This window comes from Stenella coeruleoalba (assembly GCF_951394435.1).
Source record: "Stenella coeruleoalba genome assembly, chromosome: 16".
Lineage (NCBI taxonomy): Eukaryota > Metazoa > Chordata > Mammalia > Artiodactyla > Delphinidae > Stenella > Stenella coeruleoalba.
Genome location: NC_137162.1, coordinates 40,556,747 through 40,574,918, shown reverse-complemented (window position 1 = coordinate 40,574,918; position 18,172 = coordinate 40,556,747). Strand labels below are relative to the sequence as shown.

General features: G+C 39.2%; 1 protein-coding gene across 13 annotated transcripts in view; it reads right to left on the bottom strand.

The window, feature by feature from the left end:
• Positions 1-18,172, bottom strand: part of LOC307174951 (uncharacterized protein) — a 592,470-nt gene that overhangs the window by 322,730 nt on the left and 251,568 nt on the right. For all 13 annotated transcript variants that reach the window (XR_013824214.1, XR_013824215.1, XR_013824216.1 and 10 more), the window contains one exon: positions 2,849-2,940. Coding sequence is in view for 10 of the 13 variants with exons in the window: in XM_079899585.1 (XP_079755711.1) it covers positions 2,849-2,940 (92 nt within the window). In the remaining 3 variants the exon portion in view is untranslated. The remainder of the gene's footprint in view (positions 1-2,848; positions 2,941-18,172) is intronic.

Below are 18,172 nucleotides of genomic sequence, written 5' to 3'. Positions count from 1 at the left end.
TCCTAATCTCAACTTTCTCTTTTCAGTGCAAAATGTGGCATGGGGTCTTTCCGTGAGCAGCCTCCACTCTCTCTAGAGGGCAGGACATCCCACACAAAACATGGGGCAACCCTCCCAGTAGAGTTCACGGCTTCATCCTTAGATACAATGGCCTCCTTTCTCTCAGTTCCCACCTTGCAGATCCCATACCTACCACAGCCCGGTGCCGTGGAGCCACTGCCGCTCCCTCCCCTTCCATTATGCTCTAAGCCTGTGAAGCCTGTCGCCTTGATGAGGCTCCCTTGAGTCCACGCTGGTGTCTGCCGGACAATTATTCTCAGGGACCTGAACTGTTACTGCCGGTGCGGAGGCTTCTGAAGCCTGTGCTTCCAGAGCCCTTGGGGAGGACGTGCAAGCTTTCTGCCGTGGGATCTCTCCAAATCTGCTGTCTTGCAGCTTATCAAAGCCTCATTTGACATCAGAAATGTTCTTTTCTGTCATACTGTTTTCTGTTTCCTTTTCTCTCTCTCTCTCTTTCCCTCTCTTTCTTTCCCTCATCTCCCTCTCTCCTGTTTAAGTTTTATTGCGTAATACCTGAAAAGAATCCTGGTTTATACTGAACAGATACTCTTTGTGACTTGGGGTTAGGCAAAGTTTCTTAGAAAGATCAGAGAAATCAATAATCATTAAAGGAAAACATGATAAATTCCATCTCATCAAAATTAAAGGTTGATTTAATTTCTCAAAAATTAAGAAAACATATAAGAACAGCATGGCCTGGAGAAAATATTTGCAAAACATATATCTCAAAGAATACCCAGAAACAACTCCTACAACTCAATAATGAAAAAAACAAAAATGGCGGGGTGCTCAGGGACCAAAGGGTAAGAAATGAAGCCAAGGGCAGGATGTTCTTTGTGTCCTCAGCCAGTGATTCCCATTCCCTCATGTTGTGAGTTGAACTGTGTCCCCCAAAAAGACATGTTCAAGTCCTAACCCCCAGACCTATGTATGTAACCTTATTTGGGAAATAGGTCTTTGCTGATGTAATAAAGTTAGGATGAGGCAATACTTGATTAGGGTGGGGCCCAATCCACTGACTAGTGTCTTCATAAGAAGAGGAAATTTGGGGCACAGAGAAACAGACACACACAAGAGAGAATGTCATGTGTCAAGGGGGATAGAGTGATACATCTACAAGCTAAAGAATGCCAAGGATTGCTAACAACCATTAGAAACTAGAAAAGAGGCAAGGAAGAGATTCTTCCTCAGCACCTACAGAAGGAACCAGTCCTACCAATGCCTTGATTTCAGACTTCTAGCCTCTAGAACTGTGAGAGAAGAAATTTCTGTTGTTTTAAGCTACCCAGTTTATGTAATGTATTATGGCAACCCTAGGAAACTAATACACTTAGCAACTCAGGATACTTATAGTGTCAACATGACAGTAGACTAGAGTGTTACCTGGTGAACAGCATCCTGAGTTTCAATCTTTTGGTGAGAGAGAGGGAGGGAGGGACAGAGAGAAAGAGAGAGAGAGAGAAACACTGAGATATTCAGTGAGCTATTTATCTTTGTCATATGGCAGGAGACTCTGTAAGATGCTTTCCAGGACCTCTAGAAACAGTCACCCCTGGGCCTGGGCTCACAGGTCTGACCACAGTCAGGGTACCTCCCTACCTGGGGATTCATGAGAAGGGAGTGGGCTACTGGAGACCATGTGATTCAAGGGCTAGGACCTGCCAGCGCCCACCAGGATAATGGTGGCTTTGACTTTGACCCCACATGAGGATGTTTTCATAGAACTAAAGGTCTGGACAAGAAGCTGCAGGTCACCCTCAGGAAAACCTTAGGCTTTTAACAAGAGGTGAAGGGAAGCCCTGGGGTCCAGGGAGTCCATGTAGCTCACAGCAGGACTCGATCGCTTCAAACAGAGTAATTAGTGGGGAGTCGGCTGGGAGAGGACCAGGAAAGAGCCAGAGGTGTTCACAGCTTGGATGCCACATAATTTAAATCTTTATAAAGGATAGAATCAGGAAGGGACAAAAAGTGAAAAAAATTCTATCTCAGCAGAGGTAGAAGAGGTTTCTGAGCACCTATTACGTATCACATTCTGTCCTCAGGAGGTTTGTACCATGTCCTCATATAACATTACTTTACAGATGAGGAAAAGAGAATCTGACGGGTTGGGATACTTGCAGAGGGCACACAGTTACTATGATGCAGCTTTAGGAAGCTGCAAATTCAGAGCTTACTCCAAACTCATTTCATCAAGCATATTCTCCATGTTATTTCATACCCCAGGGTCACAAACAGATTCAGATGACTACTCTCATTTTTTTAATCCCAGTTTCTGGTGAGTGCTATGTTGTAGACAGGACCTTCCTTTCAGAGCTCTCTCTACAGGGTCTTCTATTTCATGTCCCACTCAACTTAGCATCACTCAGAGATGCCAAAAGAGGAGTCACAGAAGACACTGATGAAGACAGGTGGCCAAACTCACAAGGAAAGACAGCATGACACATACAAAAGATGATCAGGCAGACCCCTACACACACACACACCCAAGAAATACTCAAGGAGACAAACACACATATACAACAAACATGCATACACATACACGCATAGATGCATAGACACCCACAGACCCTGATCAAAACCCAAAGTTTGGCCCCTGTGTTCTCCAGCTCTGACCTTGCAGGATTACATGGTCATGGTGGGAAATAGGGCCTTTGTCAGCAAGAGACAGTTGTTTGGCAGCCCAGTGAGAACTGTGTGTCCATGTTGGTACTACCATTGCCACCTTGTGAACGTAGAGGAGAACACAGACATCATCAGCTTCTTGAAGAAGGTTAACACTCATACTTACTTGGGACTGAGAGTGGAGTGGCCCCACATCCAGAAAGTTCCTCAACATGGTTGGGACCCATGTGCACCGCATCATTTGGTACCCAGCAGTGCCTGATGGAAGGAGAAGAGAAAAGTGTGTGGAGATTTGTCATGAAAGGACATAAACTGTATGTAGTCCCATCTCACTCTCTTTGAGTTCCACATGTATCAGGAGGGTCAAGATAGTTAATGTTTGTCCTGCGAAGGGACTCTCTCAGGCCCTCCCTCAGGGCACCAAAATCTGAATGGTAATTTTCAGTTTGAGTCCACTTAGTCTGGACAATTTCATGTGATAAGTAATGAAGTGAGCTGAATTATGGCCCTCAAAGATATATCCATGCCCTAATCCTTGGAACCTGAGAATGTTACCTTATATGGCAAAAGAGTGAATAGTACCTCATATGTGATGTGACTAAGTTAAAGCTCTTGAGAGGAGATCATCCTGCATTTTCTGGGTAGGCTCTACATGTAATCACATGTATCTTTATGAGAGAAAAACAGAGGGAGTTTGAAGACAGACACCCAGAGGAGAAGACACACAGAAGAGGAAGAAGCAACGTGTCCACAGAGCAGAGATTATAGTCTGCAGCCACGAACCAATGAATGTCTGCCGCCACCAGAAGTTAGAAGACACATGGAACACATTCCCCACTAGAGCCTCTGAAATGACTGCAGACCTACAGACACCTTCATTTCAGGCTTCTGGACTCAAGAAATGTGAGCAAATAAATTTCTTTTAAGCAATCTGGCTTGTATTATAATATTTCTATGCATGGGAGGATTTCCTCAGGCAGGACTGGGTGAAGAAACTACAGAATTCTGAAGAATGCATGAGGCCTGTCCCTGGGACATCTCTACACAGTGGCCACCAGCAGCAGTGACCCCCGTCTAAAGGCTGCCTGTGAGCTCTAAGGCAACCTCCAGTCCCTCTTCTCTCAGGAGCCATGAGGTCACCTTGGAATGGAGAGATGAGGGCAGGAAGCCTTGAGCTTGTGAGCACAGGAATTCTCTCATTCCTGGAGGCCTTCAGCCAGATGATTCTTTTCTGTGCCCTCTACCATTCTTGTCCACTCATATATCTACCCTGAAACGTGGCCTTCTTGATAATGGTCCCTTAACCTCTGTACCTGCTTATGTCCACACTTAGTTCCAGGTCTTCAACAACAGCATCTTTATCAACTGTATTAGCATGGATGGTTTGTTTCCCTCTTATGTTTGCAATATTTTGATTTTGATCCTGCTCCCCTGCCAAGAGTGGTTTCTCTCCCCACTTTTGTTAACCCAGCAGCTTAGCCAGCATCTCCATTCCTGTCTATGCTGTGGTCTTCATCAGAGGTCTCAGCTATGGAGTGGCCACGGAAAGAATAAAGAACACACCCATTATACTCATTAATGAAGAGGTAACTTGTAAGGTGGGGGCTGAAAATGGATACAAATGTGTGTGCACACATACACACACACACACACACACATACACTGACACACACACATCTCTTGCCACATTTGGCAGAAAAATATTCCAATTGAAATTTCTTACATAACATTATTAAGCTTCCCTTTCTGATTCTGAACCAGCAACATTAGAAGGGATATTTTAGAGTGAAATCAACAAATATTCCAGTAGCAGCAGAGCCAGGCCACACTTCTCAGTACAGTCCAGAGCTGGCACTCAGGTACTGACAATGTGGGCATTAGGGTATCCTGCCTGGGTGTAGAGCATCTTGATACTGTTAATATGCAAGCAGGGACTAGAACATCTTATATATGACTGAAACAGAGCACTGGATGTTTGAATTGTTAAAAGTAAACTGAGACAAATGACATTTTATGAGTTTATTTGAGCAAACATTGATTTGAATAGGGTAGCACCAAACCGAAAGTAGTTAAGAGTGCTCAGTTGACAGAAGATAGGGGAAAGGCTTTTTTAAAGAAGATGTAGAAGCAAAGCAAATAAATTATTTGATTGGCTATAGCCTAAGAAGTTGGTTATTTGGGAAAGCCTAGTTGGCTGCTTGTTACTGGTTCTTCTTAAGTTTTGTTTTCTTGGACTCAAGTGCAATGACCTTTTCTTAGGTTTTGGTTTGCTTATGTAGGCTGCCGAAGCATTACAGCCATCCCAGTCCAATTCCCTCCTTGTTTAATTACTTTAACTATACTTACCAAAACTAAAAATGATTTTGTTTTAATCAAAATCCTACATGGAAAACAAATATATACCAGAAGTTAAGGAGTAATTTCATCAGAAAATGATGATTTCATTTTGGATTTGGAAAGGTAAAATTTATAGCTTTATAAAACATGAGACAGAGTACTCCAATAAACTTAAAAACTTTGAAATCCAAAGTTATTAATGATAGTTACCATCTTATGTCAGCTTCTAGCATTCAATTTACTTTTAAATATCTGTCGAGATACATCAGAAATACATCTACACGTGGAACAACTGCAGAATACCCACTGAACGCTGGCAGAAGACCTCAGACCTCCCAAAAGGCAAGAAACTCCCCACGTACCTGGGTAGGGCAAAAGAAAGAAGAAAAAACAGAGACAAAAGAATAAGGACGGGACCTGCACCAGTGGGAGGGCCAGTGGGAGGGAGCTGTGAAGGAGGAAAGGTTTCCACACACTAGGAAGGGCCTTTGTGGGTGGAGACTGCTGGTGGCGGACGGGGGAGCTCCGGAGCCACGGATGAGAGCGCAGCAACAGGGGTGCGGAGGGCAAAGTGGTGAGATTCCCGCACAGAGGATCGGTGCCGACCGGCACTCACCAGCCCGAGAGGCTTGCCTGCTCACCCGCCGGGACGGGTGGGGGCTGGGAGCTGAGGCTTGGGCTTCGGAGGTCGGATCGCAGGAAGAGGACTGGGGTTGGCGGTGTGAACACAGCCTGCAGGGGGTTACTGCACCACGGCTAGCCGGGAGGGAGTCCGGGAAAAAAGTCTGCACCTGCCGAAGAGGCAAGAGACTTTTTCTTGCCTGTTTGTTTCCTGGTGCACGAAGAGAGGATTAAGAGCGCTGCTTAAAGGAGCTCCAGAGACGGGCGCGAGCCCGGAGCCGCGGCTATCAGTGCGGACCCCAGAGACGGGCATGAGACGCTAAGGCTGCTGTTGCTGCCACCAAGAAGCCTGTGAGCAAGCACAGGTCACTATCCACGCCTCCCCTCCTGGGAGCCTGTGCAACCCGCCACTGCCAGGGTCCCGGGATCCAGGGACAACTTCCCCGGGAGAACGCACGGCACGCCTCAGGCTGGTGCAATGTCACACCGGCCTCTGCCGCCTCAGGCACGCTCCACATCCGTACCCATCCCTCCCCCCGGCCTCAGTGAGCCAGAGCCCCCGAATCAGCGGCTCCTTTAACCCCGTCCTGTCTGAGCGAAGAACAGACGCCCTCAGGCGACCTACACGCACAGGCGGGGCCAAATCCAAAGCTGATCCCCGGGATCTGTGCGAACAAAGAAGAGAAAGGGAAATCCCTCCCAGCAGCCTCAGGAGCAGAGGATTAAATATCCACAATCAACTTGATGTACCCTGCATCTGTGGAATACATGAATAGACAACGAATCATTCCAAATTGAGGTGGACTTTGGGAGCAAAATATATTATTTTTTCCCCTTTTCCTCTTTTTGTGAGTGTGTATGTGTATGCTTCTGTGTGAGATTTTGTCTGTATAGCTTTGCTTTCACCATTTGTCCTAGGGTTCTGTCCGTCCGTTTTTTTGTTTGTATTTTTGTTTTTACTTTTTAATTTTTTTCTTAATAATTATTGATTATTGTAATAACTTTATTTTATCTTACTTTATTTTATCCTCTTTCTTGCTTTCTAATTTTTCTCCCTTTTATTCTGAGCCGTGTGGATGAAAGGCTCTTGGTGCTCCAGCCAAGAGTCAGTGCTGTGCCTCTGAGGTGGGAGAGCCAACTTCAGGACACTGGTCCACAAGAGACCTCCCAGCTCCACGTAATATCAAATGGGGAAAATCTCCCAGAGATCTCCATCTCAACACCAACACCCAGCTTCCCTCAATGACCAGCAAGCTACAGTGCTGCACACCCTATGCCAAACAACTAGTAAGACAGGAACAAAACCCCACCCATTAGCGGAGAGGCTGCCTAAAATCATAATAAGGCCACAGACACCCCAAAACACACCACCAGACGTGGACCTGCCCACCAGAAAGACAAGATCCAGCCTCATCCACCAGAACACAGGCACTAGTCCCCTCCACCAGGAAGCCTACACAACCCACTGAACCAACCTTAGCCACTGGGGAGAGACACCAAAAATAACGGGAACTATGAACCTGCAGCCTGCAAAAAGGAGACACCAAACACAGTAAGATAAGCAAAATGAGAAGACAGAAAAACACACCACAGATGAAGGAGCAAGATAAAAACCCACCAGACCTAACAAATGAAGAAGAAATAGGCAGTCTACCTGAAAAAGAATTCAGAATAATGATAGTAAAGATGATCCAAAATCCTGGAAATAGAATAGACAAAATGCAAGAAACATTTAACAAGGACCTAGGAGAACTAAAGATGAAACAAACAACAATGAACAACACAATAAATGAAATTAAAAATACTCTAGATGGGATCAATAGCAGAATAACTGAGGCAGAAGAACGGGTAAGTGACCTGGAAGATAAAATAGTGGAAATAACTACTGCAGAGCAGAATACAGAAAAAAGAACGAAAAGAACTGAGGATAGTCTCAGAGACCTCTGGAACAACATTAAACACACCAACATTCGAATTATAGGGGTTCCAGAAGAAGAAGAGAAAAAGAAAGGGACTAAGAAAATATTTGAAGAGATTATAGTTGAAAACTTCCCTAATATGGGAAAGGAAATAGTTAATCAAGTCCAGGAAGCAGAGTCCCATACAGGATAAATCCAAGGAGCAATACTCCAGGACACATATTAATGGAACTGTCAAAAATTAAATACAAAGAAATCATATTAAAAGCAGCAAGGGAAAAACAACAAATAACACACAAGGGAATCCCCATAAGGTTAACAGCTGATCTTTCAGCAGAAACTCTGCAAGCCAGAAGGGACTGACACGACATATTTAAAGTGATGAAGGAGAAAAACCTGTAACCAAGATTACTCTACCCAGCAAGGATCTCATTCAGATTTGATGGAGAAATTAAAACCTTTAAAGAAAAGCAAAAGCTGAGAGAGTTCAGCACCACCAACCCAGCTTTACAACGAATTCTAAAGGAACTTCTCTAGGCAAGAAACACAAGAGAAGGAAAAGACCTACAATAACGAACCCAAAACAATTTAGAAAATGGGAATAGGAACATACATATTGATAATTACCTTAAATGCAAATGGACTAAATGCTCCACCAAAAGACACATTAGCTGAATGGATACAAAAACAAGACTCATATATATGCTGTCTACAAGAGACCCACTTCAGACCTAGAGACACATACAGACTGAAACTAAGGCGATGGAAAAAGATATTCCACGCAAATGGAAAAAAAAATAAAGCTGGAGTAGCAATTCTCATATCAGACAAAATAGACTTTAAAATAAAAACTATTAGAAGAGACAAAGAAAGACACTACATAATGATCAAGGGATTGATCCAAGAAGAGGATATAACAATTGTAAATATTTATTCACCCAACAGAGGAGCACCTTATTACATAAGGCAAATACTAACAGCCATAAAAGGGGAAATCGACAGTAACACATTCATAGTAGGGGACGTTAACACCCCACTTTCACCAACGGACAGATCATCCAAAATGAAAATAAATAAGGGAACACAAGTTTTAAATGATACATTAAACAGGATGAACTTAACTGATATTTATAGGACACTCCGTCCAAAAACAACAGAATACACATTTTTCTCAAGTGCTCATGGAACATTCTCCAGGATAGATCATATCCTGGGCCACAAATCAAGCCTTGGTAAATTTAAGAAAATTGAAATTGTATCAAGTATCTTTTCCGACCACAACACTATGAGACTAGATATCAATTACAGGAAAAGTTCTGTAAAAAACCCAAACACATGGAGGCTAAACAATACACTATTTAATAACCAAGTGATCACTGAAGAAATCAAAGAGGAAATAAAAAAATACCTAGAAACAAATGACAATGGTGCCACGATGACCCAAAACCTATGGGATGCAGCAAAAGCAGTTCTAAGACGGAAGTTTAGAGCAATACAAGCCCACCTTAAGAAACAGGAAACATCTCAAATAAACAACCTAAACTTGCACCTAAAGCAATTAGAGAAAGAAGAACAAGAAAACCCCAAAGCTAGCAGAAGGAAAGAAATAAAGATCAGATCAGAAATAAATGAAAAAGAAATGAAGGAAACGATAGCAAAGATCAATAAAACTAAAAGCTGGTTCTTTGAGAAGATAAACAAAATTGATAAAACATTAGCCAGACACATCAAGAAAAAAAGGGAGAAGACTCAAATCAATAGAATTAGAAATGAAAAAGGAGAAGTAACAACTGACACTGCAGAAATACAAAAGATCATGAGAGATTACTACAAGCAACTCTATGCCAATAAAATGGACAATCTGGAAGAAATGGACAAATTCTTAGAAATGCACAACCTGCCGAGACTGAATCAGGAAGAAACAGAAAATATGAACAGACCAATCACAAGCACTGAAATTGAAACTGTGATTAAAAATCTGCCAACAAATAAAAGTCCAGGACCAGATGGCTTCACAGGCGAATTCTATCAAACATTTACAGAAGCGCTAACACCTATCCTTCTCAAACTCTTCCACAATATAGCAGAGGGAGGAACACTCCCAAATTCACTCTACGAGGCCACCATCACCTTGATACCAAAACCAGACAAGAATGTCACAAAGAAAGAAAACTACAGGCCAATATCACTGATGAACATAGATGCAAAAATCCTAAACAAAATACTAGCAAACAGAATCCAACAGCACATTAAAAGGATCATACACCATGATCAAGTGGGGTTTATTCCAGGAATGCAAGGATTCTTCAATATATGCAAATCAATCAATGTGATAAACCATATTAACAAACTGAAGGAGAAAAACCATATGATCATCTCAATAGATGCAGAGAAAGCTTTCAACAAAATTCAACACCCATTTATGATAAAAACCCTGCAGAAAGTAGGCACAGAGGGAACTTTCCTCAACATAATAAAGGCCATGTATGACAAACCCACAGCCAACATCATCCTCAATGGTGAAAAACTGAAAGCATTTCCACTAAGATCAGGAACAAGACAAGGTTGCCCACTCTCACCACTCTTATTCAACATAGTTTTGGAAGTTTTAGCCATAGCAATCAGAGAAGAAAAGGAAATAAAAGGAATCCAAATCAGAAAAGAAGAAGTAAAGCTGTCACTGTTTGCAGATGACATGATACTATACATAGAGAATCCTAAAGATGCTACCAGAAAACTACTAGAGCTAATCAATGAATTTGGTAAAGTAGCAGGATACAAAATTAATGCACAGAAATCTCTGGCATTTCTATACACTAATGATGAAAAATCTGAAAGTGAAATTAAGAAAACACTCCCATTTACCACTGCAACAAAAAGAATAAAATATCTAGGAATAAACCTATCTAAGGAGACAAAAGACCTGTATGCAGAAAATTATAAGACACTGATGAAAGAAATTAAAGATGATACAAACAGATGGAGAGATATACCATGTTTTTGGATTGGAAGAATCAACATTGTGAAAATGACGCTACTACCCAAGGCAATCTACAGATTCAATGCAATCCCTATCAAACTACCACTGACATTTTTCACAGAACTAGAACAAAAAAATTCACAATTTGTATGGAAACACAAAAGACCCCGAATAGCCAAAGCAATCCTGAGAATGAAAAACGGAGCTGGAGGAATCAGGCTCCCTGACTTCAGACTATACTACAAAGCTATATTATTCTAGACAGTATGGTACTGGCACAAAAAAAGAAAGATCAGTGGAACAGGATAGAAAGCCCAGAGATAAACCCACGCACATATGGTCACCTTATCTTTGATAAAGGAGGCAGGAATGTACAGTGGAGAAAGGACAGCCTCTTCAATAAGTGGTGCTGGGAAAACTGGCCAGGTACATGTAAAAGTATGAGATTAGATCACTCCCTAACACCATACACAAAAATAAGCTCAAAATGGATTAAAGACCTAAATGTAAGGCCAGAAACTATCAAACTCTTAGAGGAAAACATAGGCAGAACACTCTATGACATAAATCACAGCAAGATCCTTTTTGACCCACCTCCTAGAGAAATGGAAATAAAAACAAAAATAAACAAATGGGACCTAATGAAACTTCAGAGCTTTTGCACAGCAAAGGAAACCATAAACAAGACTAGAAGACAACCCTCAGAATGGGAGAAAATATTTGCAAATGAAGAAACTGACAAAGGATTAATTTCCAAAATTTACAAGCAGCTCATGCAGCTCAATAACAAAAAAACAAACAACCCAATCCAAAAATGGGCAGAAGATCTAAATAGACATTTCTCCAAAGAAGATATACAGACTGCCAACAAACACATGAAAGAATGCTCAACATCATTAATCATTAGAGGAATGCAAATCAAAACTACAATGAGATATCATCTCACACCAGTCAGAATGGCCATCATCAAAAAATCTAGAAACAATAAATGCTGGACAGGGTGTGGAGAAAAGGGAACACTCTTGCACTGCTGGTGGGAATGTGAATTGGTACAGCCACTATGGAGAATAGTATGGAGGGTCCTTAAAAAACTACAAATAGAACTACCATATGACCCAGCAATCCCACTACTGGGCATATACCCTGAGAAAACCATAATTCAAAAAGAGTCATGTACCAAAATGTTCATTGCAGCTCTATTTACTATAGCCCGGAGATGGAAACAACCTAAGTGCCCATCTTCGGATGAATGGATAAAGAAGATGTGGCACATATATACAACGAAATATTACTCAGCCATAAAAAGAAACGAAATTGAGTTATTTGTAGTGAGGTGGATACACCTAGAAATCTGCCATACAGAGTGAAGTAAGTCAGAAAGATAAAGACAAATACCGTATGCTAACACATATATATGGAATTTAAGAAAAAAAACGTCATGAAGAACCTAGGGGTAAGACAGGAATAAAGCCACAGACCTACTAGAGAATGGACTTGAGGATATGGGGAGGGGGAAGGGTGAGCTGTGACAAAGCGAGAGAGAGGCATGGACATATATACACTACCAAACGTAAGGTAGATAGCTAGTGGGAAGCAGCTGCATAGCACAGGGAGATCAGCTCGGTGCTTTGTGACTGCCTGGAGGGGTGGGATAGGGAGGGTTGGAGGGAGGGAGATGCAAGAGGGAAGAGATATGGGAACATATGTATATGTATAATTGATTCACTTTGTTATAAAGCAGAAACTGACACACCACTGTAAAGCAATTATACCCCAATAATGATGTTAAAAAAAAAATCACATGAGTTATAAAGAAATAAGCATAAAGAACATTTATATTTTCTCCTTAATATTCATGATAGTGGTTTTAAAAGATGACTCTACTGTCATACCTTGATTTCATTTTATTATTATTAAAGTCACTATTATCATTATGATGATGAGAAGGACAATATTATTCCATTTTCCGTGACCACCTCATTTGTGGTGACATTTCTTTTCAAGACAGCAGAGGGTGCTCTTCTATTAAGATATTGCACTATCCACCAGGTAATCTGTTTCAAGACGTTTATGGAATAGCAAGAAATATATTTTAATAAAATTATTATCTTTATGGTTTTCTTCAATTTGCTATTTTCAAAGGAGATAATTTCTTGAATTTAGGCATCAGTAGTATTCCTGTCCATCCAATCATCCTTTAAAATGTAGTGAAAGCTACAGACCTGCTAAGAAAAATGATCTACTCACATATACATTAAAAAAAATAAATAAATTGATGAAGAATTTAAGGAGATACTAAAAAAAGTTGGAATTTTTACAAACTATACCCAGTAATTTTTCAGAGACAGTTTTAAAAATAATATTTTTCTTATAGAAAATTTCAAACATAAAACAGTAGAAAAAATAAAATGATGAACTCATAATCCCTCATTCTTCTCCACTACCAACCCCCCTAAATACACACTGGATGATCCTGAACACAGTTCCAATCATCATATTAATCGTGTCATAAATTTTGTATATATCTAAAAAGGATAAGAACTTAAACAAAACCATAACCAGATAGTACCAGTATCACACCTTAAAAAATGAACAATAATTCCTTAATATTATTAAACATCATTATAATTTTTCACAATTTTTACATTTATTGGTTCAATGTATCTAGACAAAGGTGTACACACTGCATTTGATTATTATGTCTCTGAGTCACTTTTAATTTATAGGTCACTTCTCTTTTTTATTTCCTTTCAAATTTTTTTAAAGAAATTAAATTTACCTTATTGAGCCTTGCTACTCAAAGTGTGGTCCATGGGTCAGCAGCATTGATAACTCCTGAAAGCTTATTATAAGTAAGAATCTCAAGCCCACCCCAAATTACTAAATCAGAATTTGTATTTTAACAAGGTCTTTGGGCAGCTTATACATATGTTAAAGTTTGTGAAGTACTTCTGTAGAGTTTCTTACAGTACAGATTACAGTGTATTAACAACTCTGATGTCATTTAGCATGCTCCTCTGTCTCCTGCATTTCTTGTTAACTGTAATTAAATTTGGAAGATTGAACTGATTGAATTTTAACTTCTTGACAGGACTACTTCTAAGTGTTTTGTGTATTTTACTGGGAGGATCATAATGTTCAATTTTATCACTTTTTTTGTTAGCTGTCACTGATCATCATTGCCTTTGCCTATTAATTTATTTAAAGGTTTACAAAATGATATGGTAATTTTATCATTCTTTCTTTTATTAACTGAGATAATTTTATAAGGAGAAAATTTTTCCACATCTACTATTTTATTGCATTTGATCTAAAATTTATACAGAAAATATAAGTTAAGTGTTTACCCTCTCCCTTCCCCCCTGCTTTTTAATCAGTTTTCAGAATAATAAATTAGTCCTCAAGTATGTTCCAAAGATGTCCAAAATTGGTGTGTGTTTTTTTGAAGTATAATTATGAACTCATAGGATTGTTTAAATTATACTGGATGGATTAATTGACCAAATGTTATTATTATTGATTATTCAGTTATTTTGTTAATTATTCAGTTGTTAGTCTTACCGATTCTCAATTTGTCCCAATTTTTGCTATTGAGATACACTTCATGCTGTCTCCTGATTCCTTTTGACATGATGATGCTCTCAATATTCTTTGATAGTTTTCCTTGCTTTCTGTTATCACAAAATATTCCAGGCTTATCCTGTACATCTCCTGTCCCAGTCCTGAAATCAACCATTTTTCCAGGGACTCTTAGTTTGACTTAGTAGGAAATGGTATTTAGAGATCAGAATCTGCGCACTAATGGTGCTCATGGCTACTGAATAGCCATTGTTTATTGTTTCTAGGATGTTTTACTGAACAGTACAAAGAAATGCACATTTATAAGAATATATATCTTGAGTTTATACAAATAATTTCAAATACAAATTTATTAATGGAGAATTTTTGGTTAACTTCTCTAATTTTATATTTATACCCTTTTTATTATGAAAACTCTTAATTCTTAATGATATTAACATAATCATTTATTGTTTTATCCTACTACACTTACAAAATTATATTAGAATAATAATACAAAATTATTACTAATGATATAATTATTGAAAACAGTTTTAAGTTTTTTTGTTTTCTTTTAAAGTTATTTTTTTCTTAGGGTACATCCTACTAAAAATGTACAGTCAAATTACCATGCTTTAAAGTAATCTGAAATAATTCCCATTTATGCAATTATGCCACCAACTGAACACAGGTTTATTTATTTCATTTTGCTTTTCATTTTTAGGAATGTTTTTTATTTTCATTTTGATTTAATTTTGTCTTACAGATGTAGATAATTTTCACTGTTCCAAAGTCAAATAACAAAACTAGATATATTCTATTTTTAAAAAAAATATTCCTGGGTTGATTTTACAACACAGGACAACAGCTAAGTCAGGTCAAAAGTGTACATGTTCCAGGGCAAAATGCCACCAAAATAGGAAACCTGGGCTTTTTTCTTGTTCCTTAAAATGAGATGCAGGACAGCTAAACTTATTTTCTACAACATACACTAATTATTTTAGAAAGTATTTGTGTATGTAATTTACAGTCTTTTGCTAGGCTGTGAACAAACCATGAGACCTGCTGTGAACAATCCTGCCACACTGATAGGGGCTTAGTTCATGAAGGGAAGAGAGGCAAGTCTATATTATGTATATCATACTTAATGAATACATTATATATAATTATTTCATCTTTCTATTTATTCTTTTTCTCTTCATTAAAATGAGAAAGTTGAGTCACATGATCTTTTAAATCCTTTTCAGCAGTGAAATTCTGCTCTATTCTAACTGTGGTAGGCAGTTTCCAAAGATGGCCACCATCAGTGCCTTCCCTCCCTGTAGAAGCATACTGCTCCTTGTACTGAAATGGAATCTAATTCCCTTCTCTTTGAAACTGGGCTGGCCTTAGTGACTTCCTTGGCCTATAGCATATGGTAGAAGTCAAGTTCTAGTACTCCCAAGGAGGAGCCATAAGAAACCTTTCAGCTTCAGCCTATGACTTTGCGATACGCGGGCCTCTCACTGTTGTGGCCTCTCCCGTTGTGGCGCACAGGCTCTGGACGCGTAGGCTCAGCGGCCATGGCTCACAGGCCTAGCCGCTCCGCGGCATGTGGGATCTTCCCGGACCGGGGCATGAACACGTGTCCCCTGCATCTGTAGGCGGACTCTCAACCACTGCGCCACCAGGGAAGCCCCAGCCTATGACTCTTGAAACACTAGTCTGGAGGAAGCCAGTCTCCAAGTAAGAAATCCAGTTATCCTGGGACTATCCTGCTGTGAGGAAGCCCAAGCAAGCTGCATGGAGCAAATACATGGAGAAACAGAAATGCCCAGCCAGCCCTCATCTGTTCCTCTCATCTCAGCTTAGGCATCAGACATGTGAGTTAAAAAGCCTCATTATCTATCAAGCTTACTCAAGCCTTCAGATGACTCCAGCCTCACCTTCCATCGGACAACAACCACATGAGAGACTCCAAGCAATAGCTGTGCGAAAGATCCTAATCAACCCACAGAAACACAAAAAACACTAATAAATTATTGTTTTAAGCACTAATTCTTGGGGTGAAATTGGTGTAACAGTAGACAAGCAAGATGACATATGATAATTGCTATAAGAAAAAGTAATCAAAATGCACAAAAGAAGACAAGACTAATTTTGACTGTGGGGAATGAGGACTATTTTTTAGCAGAGAAGGTATTTGAGTTAGGTCTTGAGGGTAAGAAAACACCTTGAGGAAACACATGGGGACAGAAGTATATATAGAATTTCTGGTGAAGGCTTATTATCAAAAGCCCTTTAATATAAAGTTTAAAAGTAAAATATATGACTATTTCTTATTGTTTCAAGAACATACCATAAAATTAAAAAAAAACTCAATGAAATCGAAATATAGTCTAATTGCATATTCATTTCTTTATGGTGGGTCTGATTTTAACTAAGAATAGCATGTAGAGTATTGAATGCAGAGGACTGTCCACATAACTTTCAAATAGTTTTTTAATTCATGCTATTTCTCTCAGCCCCTCCCCTTTATAAGAGACAGAATTGGACACTTGCCTTGAGTGCTGATATTCTAGTTTCACATGCTTAGAATCCAGATAAGTAGGTATAAATTGCTTATATTTTGGAAGAAAATCACTGAGTCTGATTAAGCTCCAAGAAAGACCACCCCATCTCTGCCTGGACTAGGATGTGAGAGATAACTTTAGGTATCAACTTTTGTTTTGCTTTGTTTTGTTTTAGTTTATCAGTGTATCCTGCATATTTTTCATGTCATTAAATGTTGTTGTGAAAAATGATTTATATTGGCTAAGTATTATCCCATCCTTGTGCCTTTATCACATATAACCATTCCCCCATAGATGGACATTTAAATTATGAGTTTTTCTTTTTTTATAAATAATTTGTGATGACCATCCTACAGCAAACAAGTCGTGCACATTATTTTTTCCTTAGGAAATTAATAGATGATCTCAATGTACCTTTTAATCCTGAGTGTCTATGAAAAGAAATAAAAGGCATAAAATAATAAAATTGGCTATAGTTGAGGATAGATAGTAATTTAAAACACAATACCACCATCCTTTTCCCCTAATCATTATTTTTCTTCCACTTGGTTCCAGACATAGTGCTATAAATCTTAAAATAAAAAAAAAAAAACAAATTTGAAAGAGCCGAATTTTAAAAGTTCTGAATTATAGATTCTACAATCTAGAGTCAAACTTTGTAATAATTACTCTGAAATACTTTTAGGCAGTTTAGTATACAGCACATTCTTTCAGAACTACTGGCTTAAGACCTAACTATACTGGAGCCCTGATATATATATAAATATATATATGGAACAAAATATTTAGGTAAAATTTCCTAAATAATTATAGCCCACACACTATCCTTAGTATTCTCAAAATTGATGCTGATAATTATAGATTTATCACCCTGTGTTTTATTTCCAGGTCTCTGACACAGGGACATTTGCTGTGTTTTCTTTCTTTCCCTTTTTTTCTCCTATGCACTGATTTTGCAGAAATTGCCTTCATCTTTATCACTCTTCACCATATGCAATTTTCAAGTCTTATTCTGGCAATAAAAGTATTTCATGCAGGTTTTTAAAAAAATTAAGTTCTTTGTTCAGAGTTCTTCAAGACATAAATTCAAAGGAATGATACAGCTGGTGATTTTAGGCTTTAGACATATTAGTTGGAACAGATGATTTGGAGCCAGTTGGTATTTAGAGCACATCATGAAGAGAGGACAAACTCTGCAAAAGCAAAATGTTCCAGGTCCTTAGAGCTAGAAAAGAAATGATTCTTAGGACTTACTTTCATCAATGGTCCATGATATCCAATATCACCTAGAACTAGGCACTCAAATTCTCCAGCATTCACTCTCCTTTTTTAATTCAGTAGATATCTGGAGACCGTGATATCAAGTTTTAACAATTTCATATTATTATCCTAATTTACTAATAAGAAAGCTAAGGTTAGAGCAGGAGTCCCCAAACCCCAGGCCACAGACCGGTACCAGTCCATGGCCTGTTAGGAACCAGGCCGCACAGCAGGAGGTGAGCAGCAGGCAAGCGAGCAAAGCT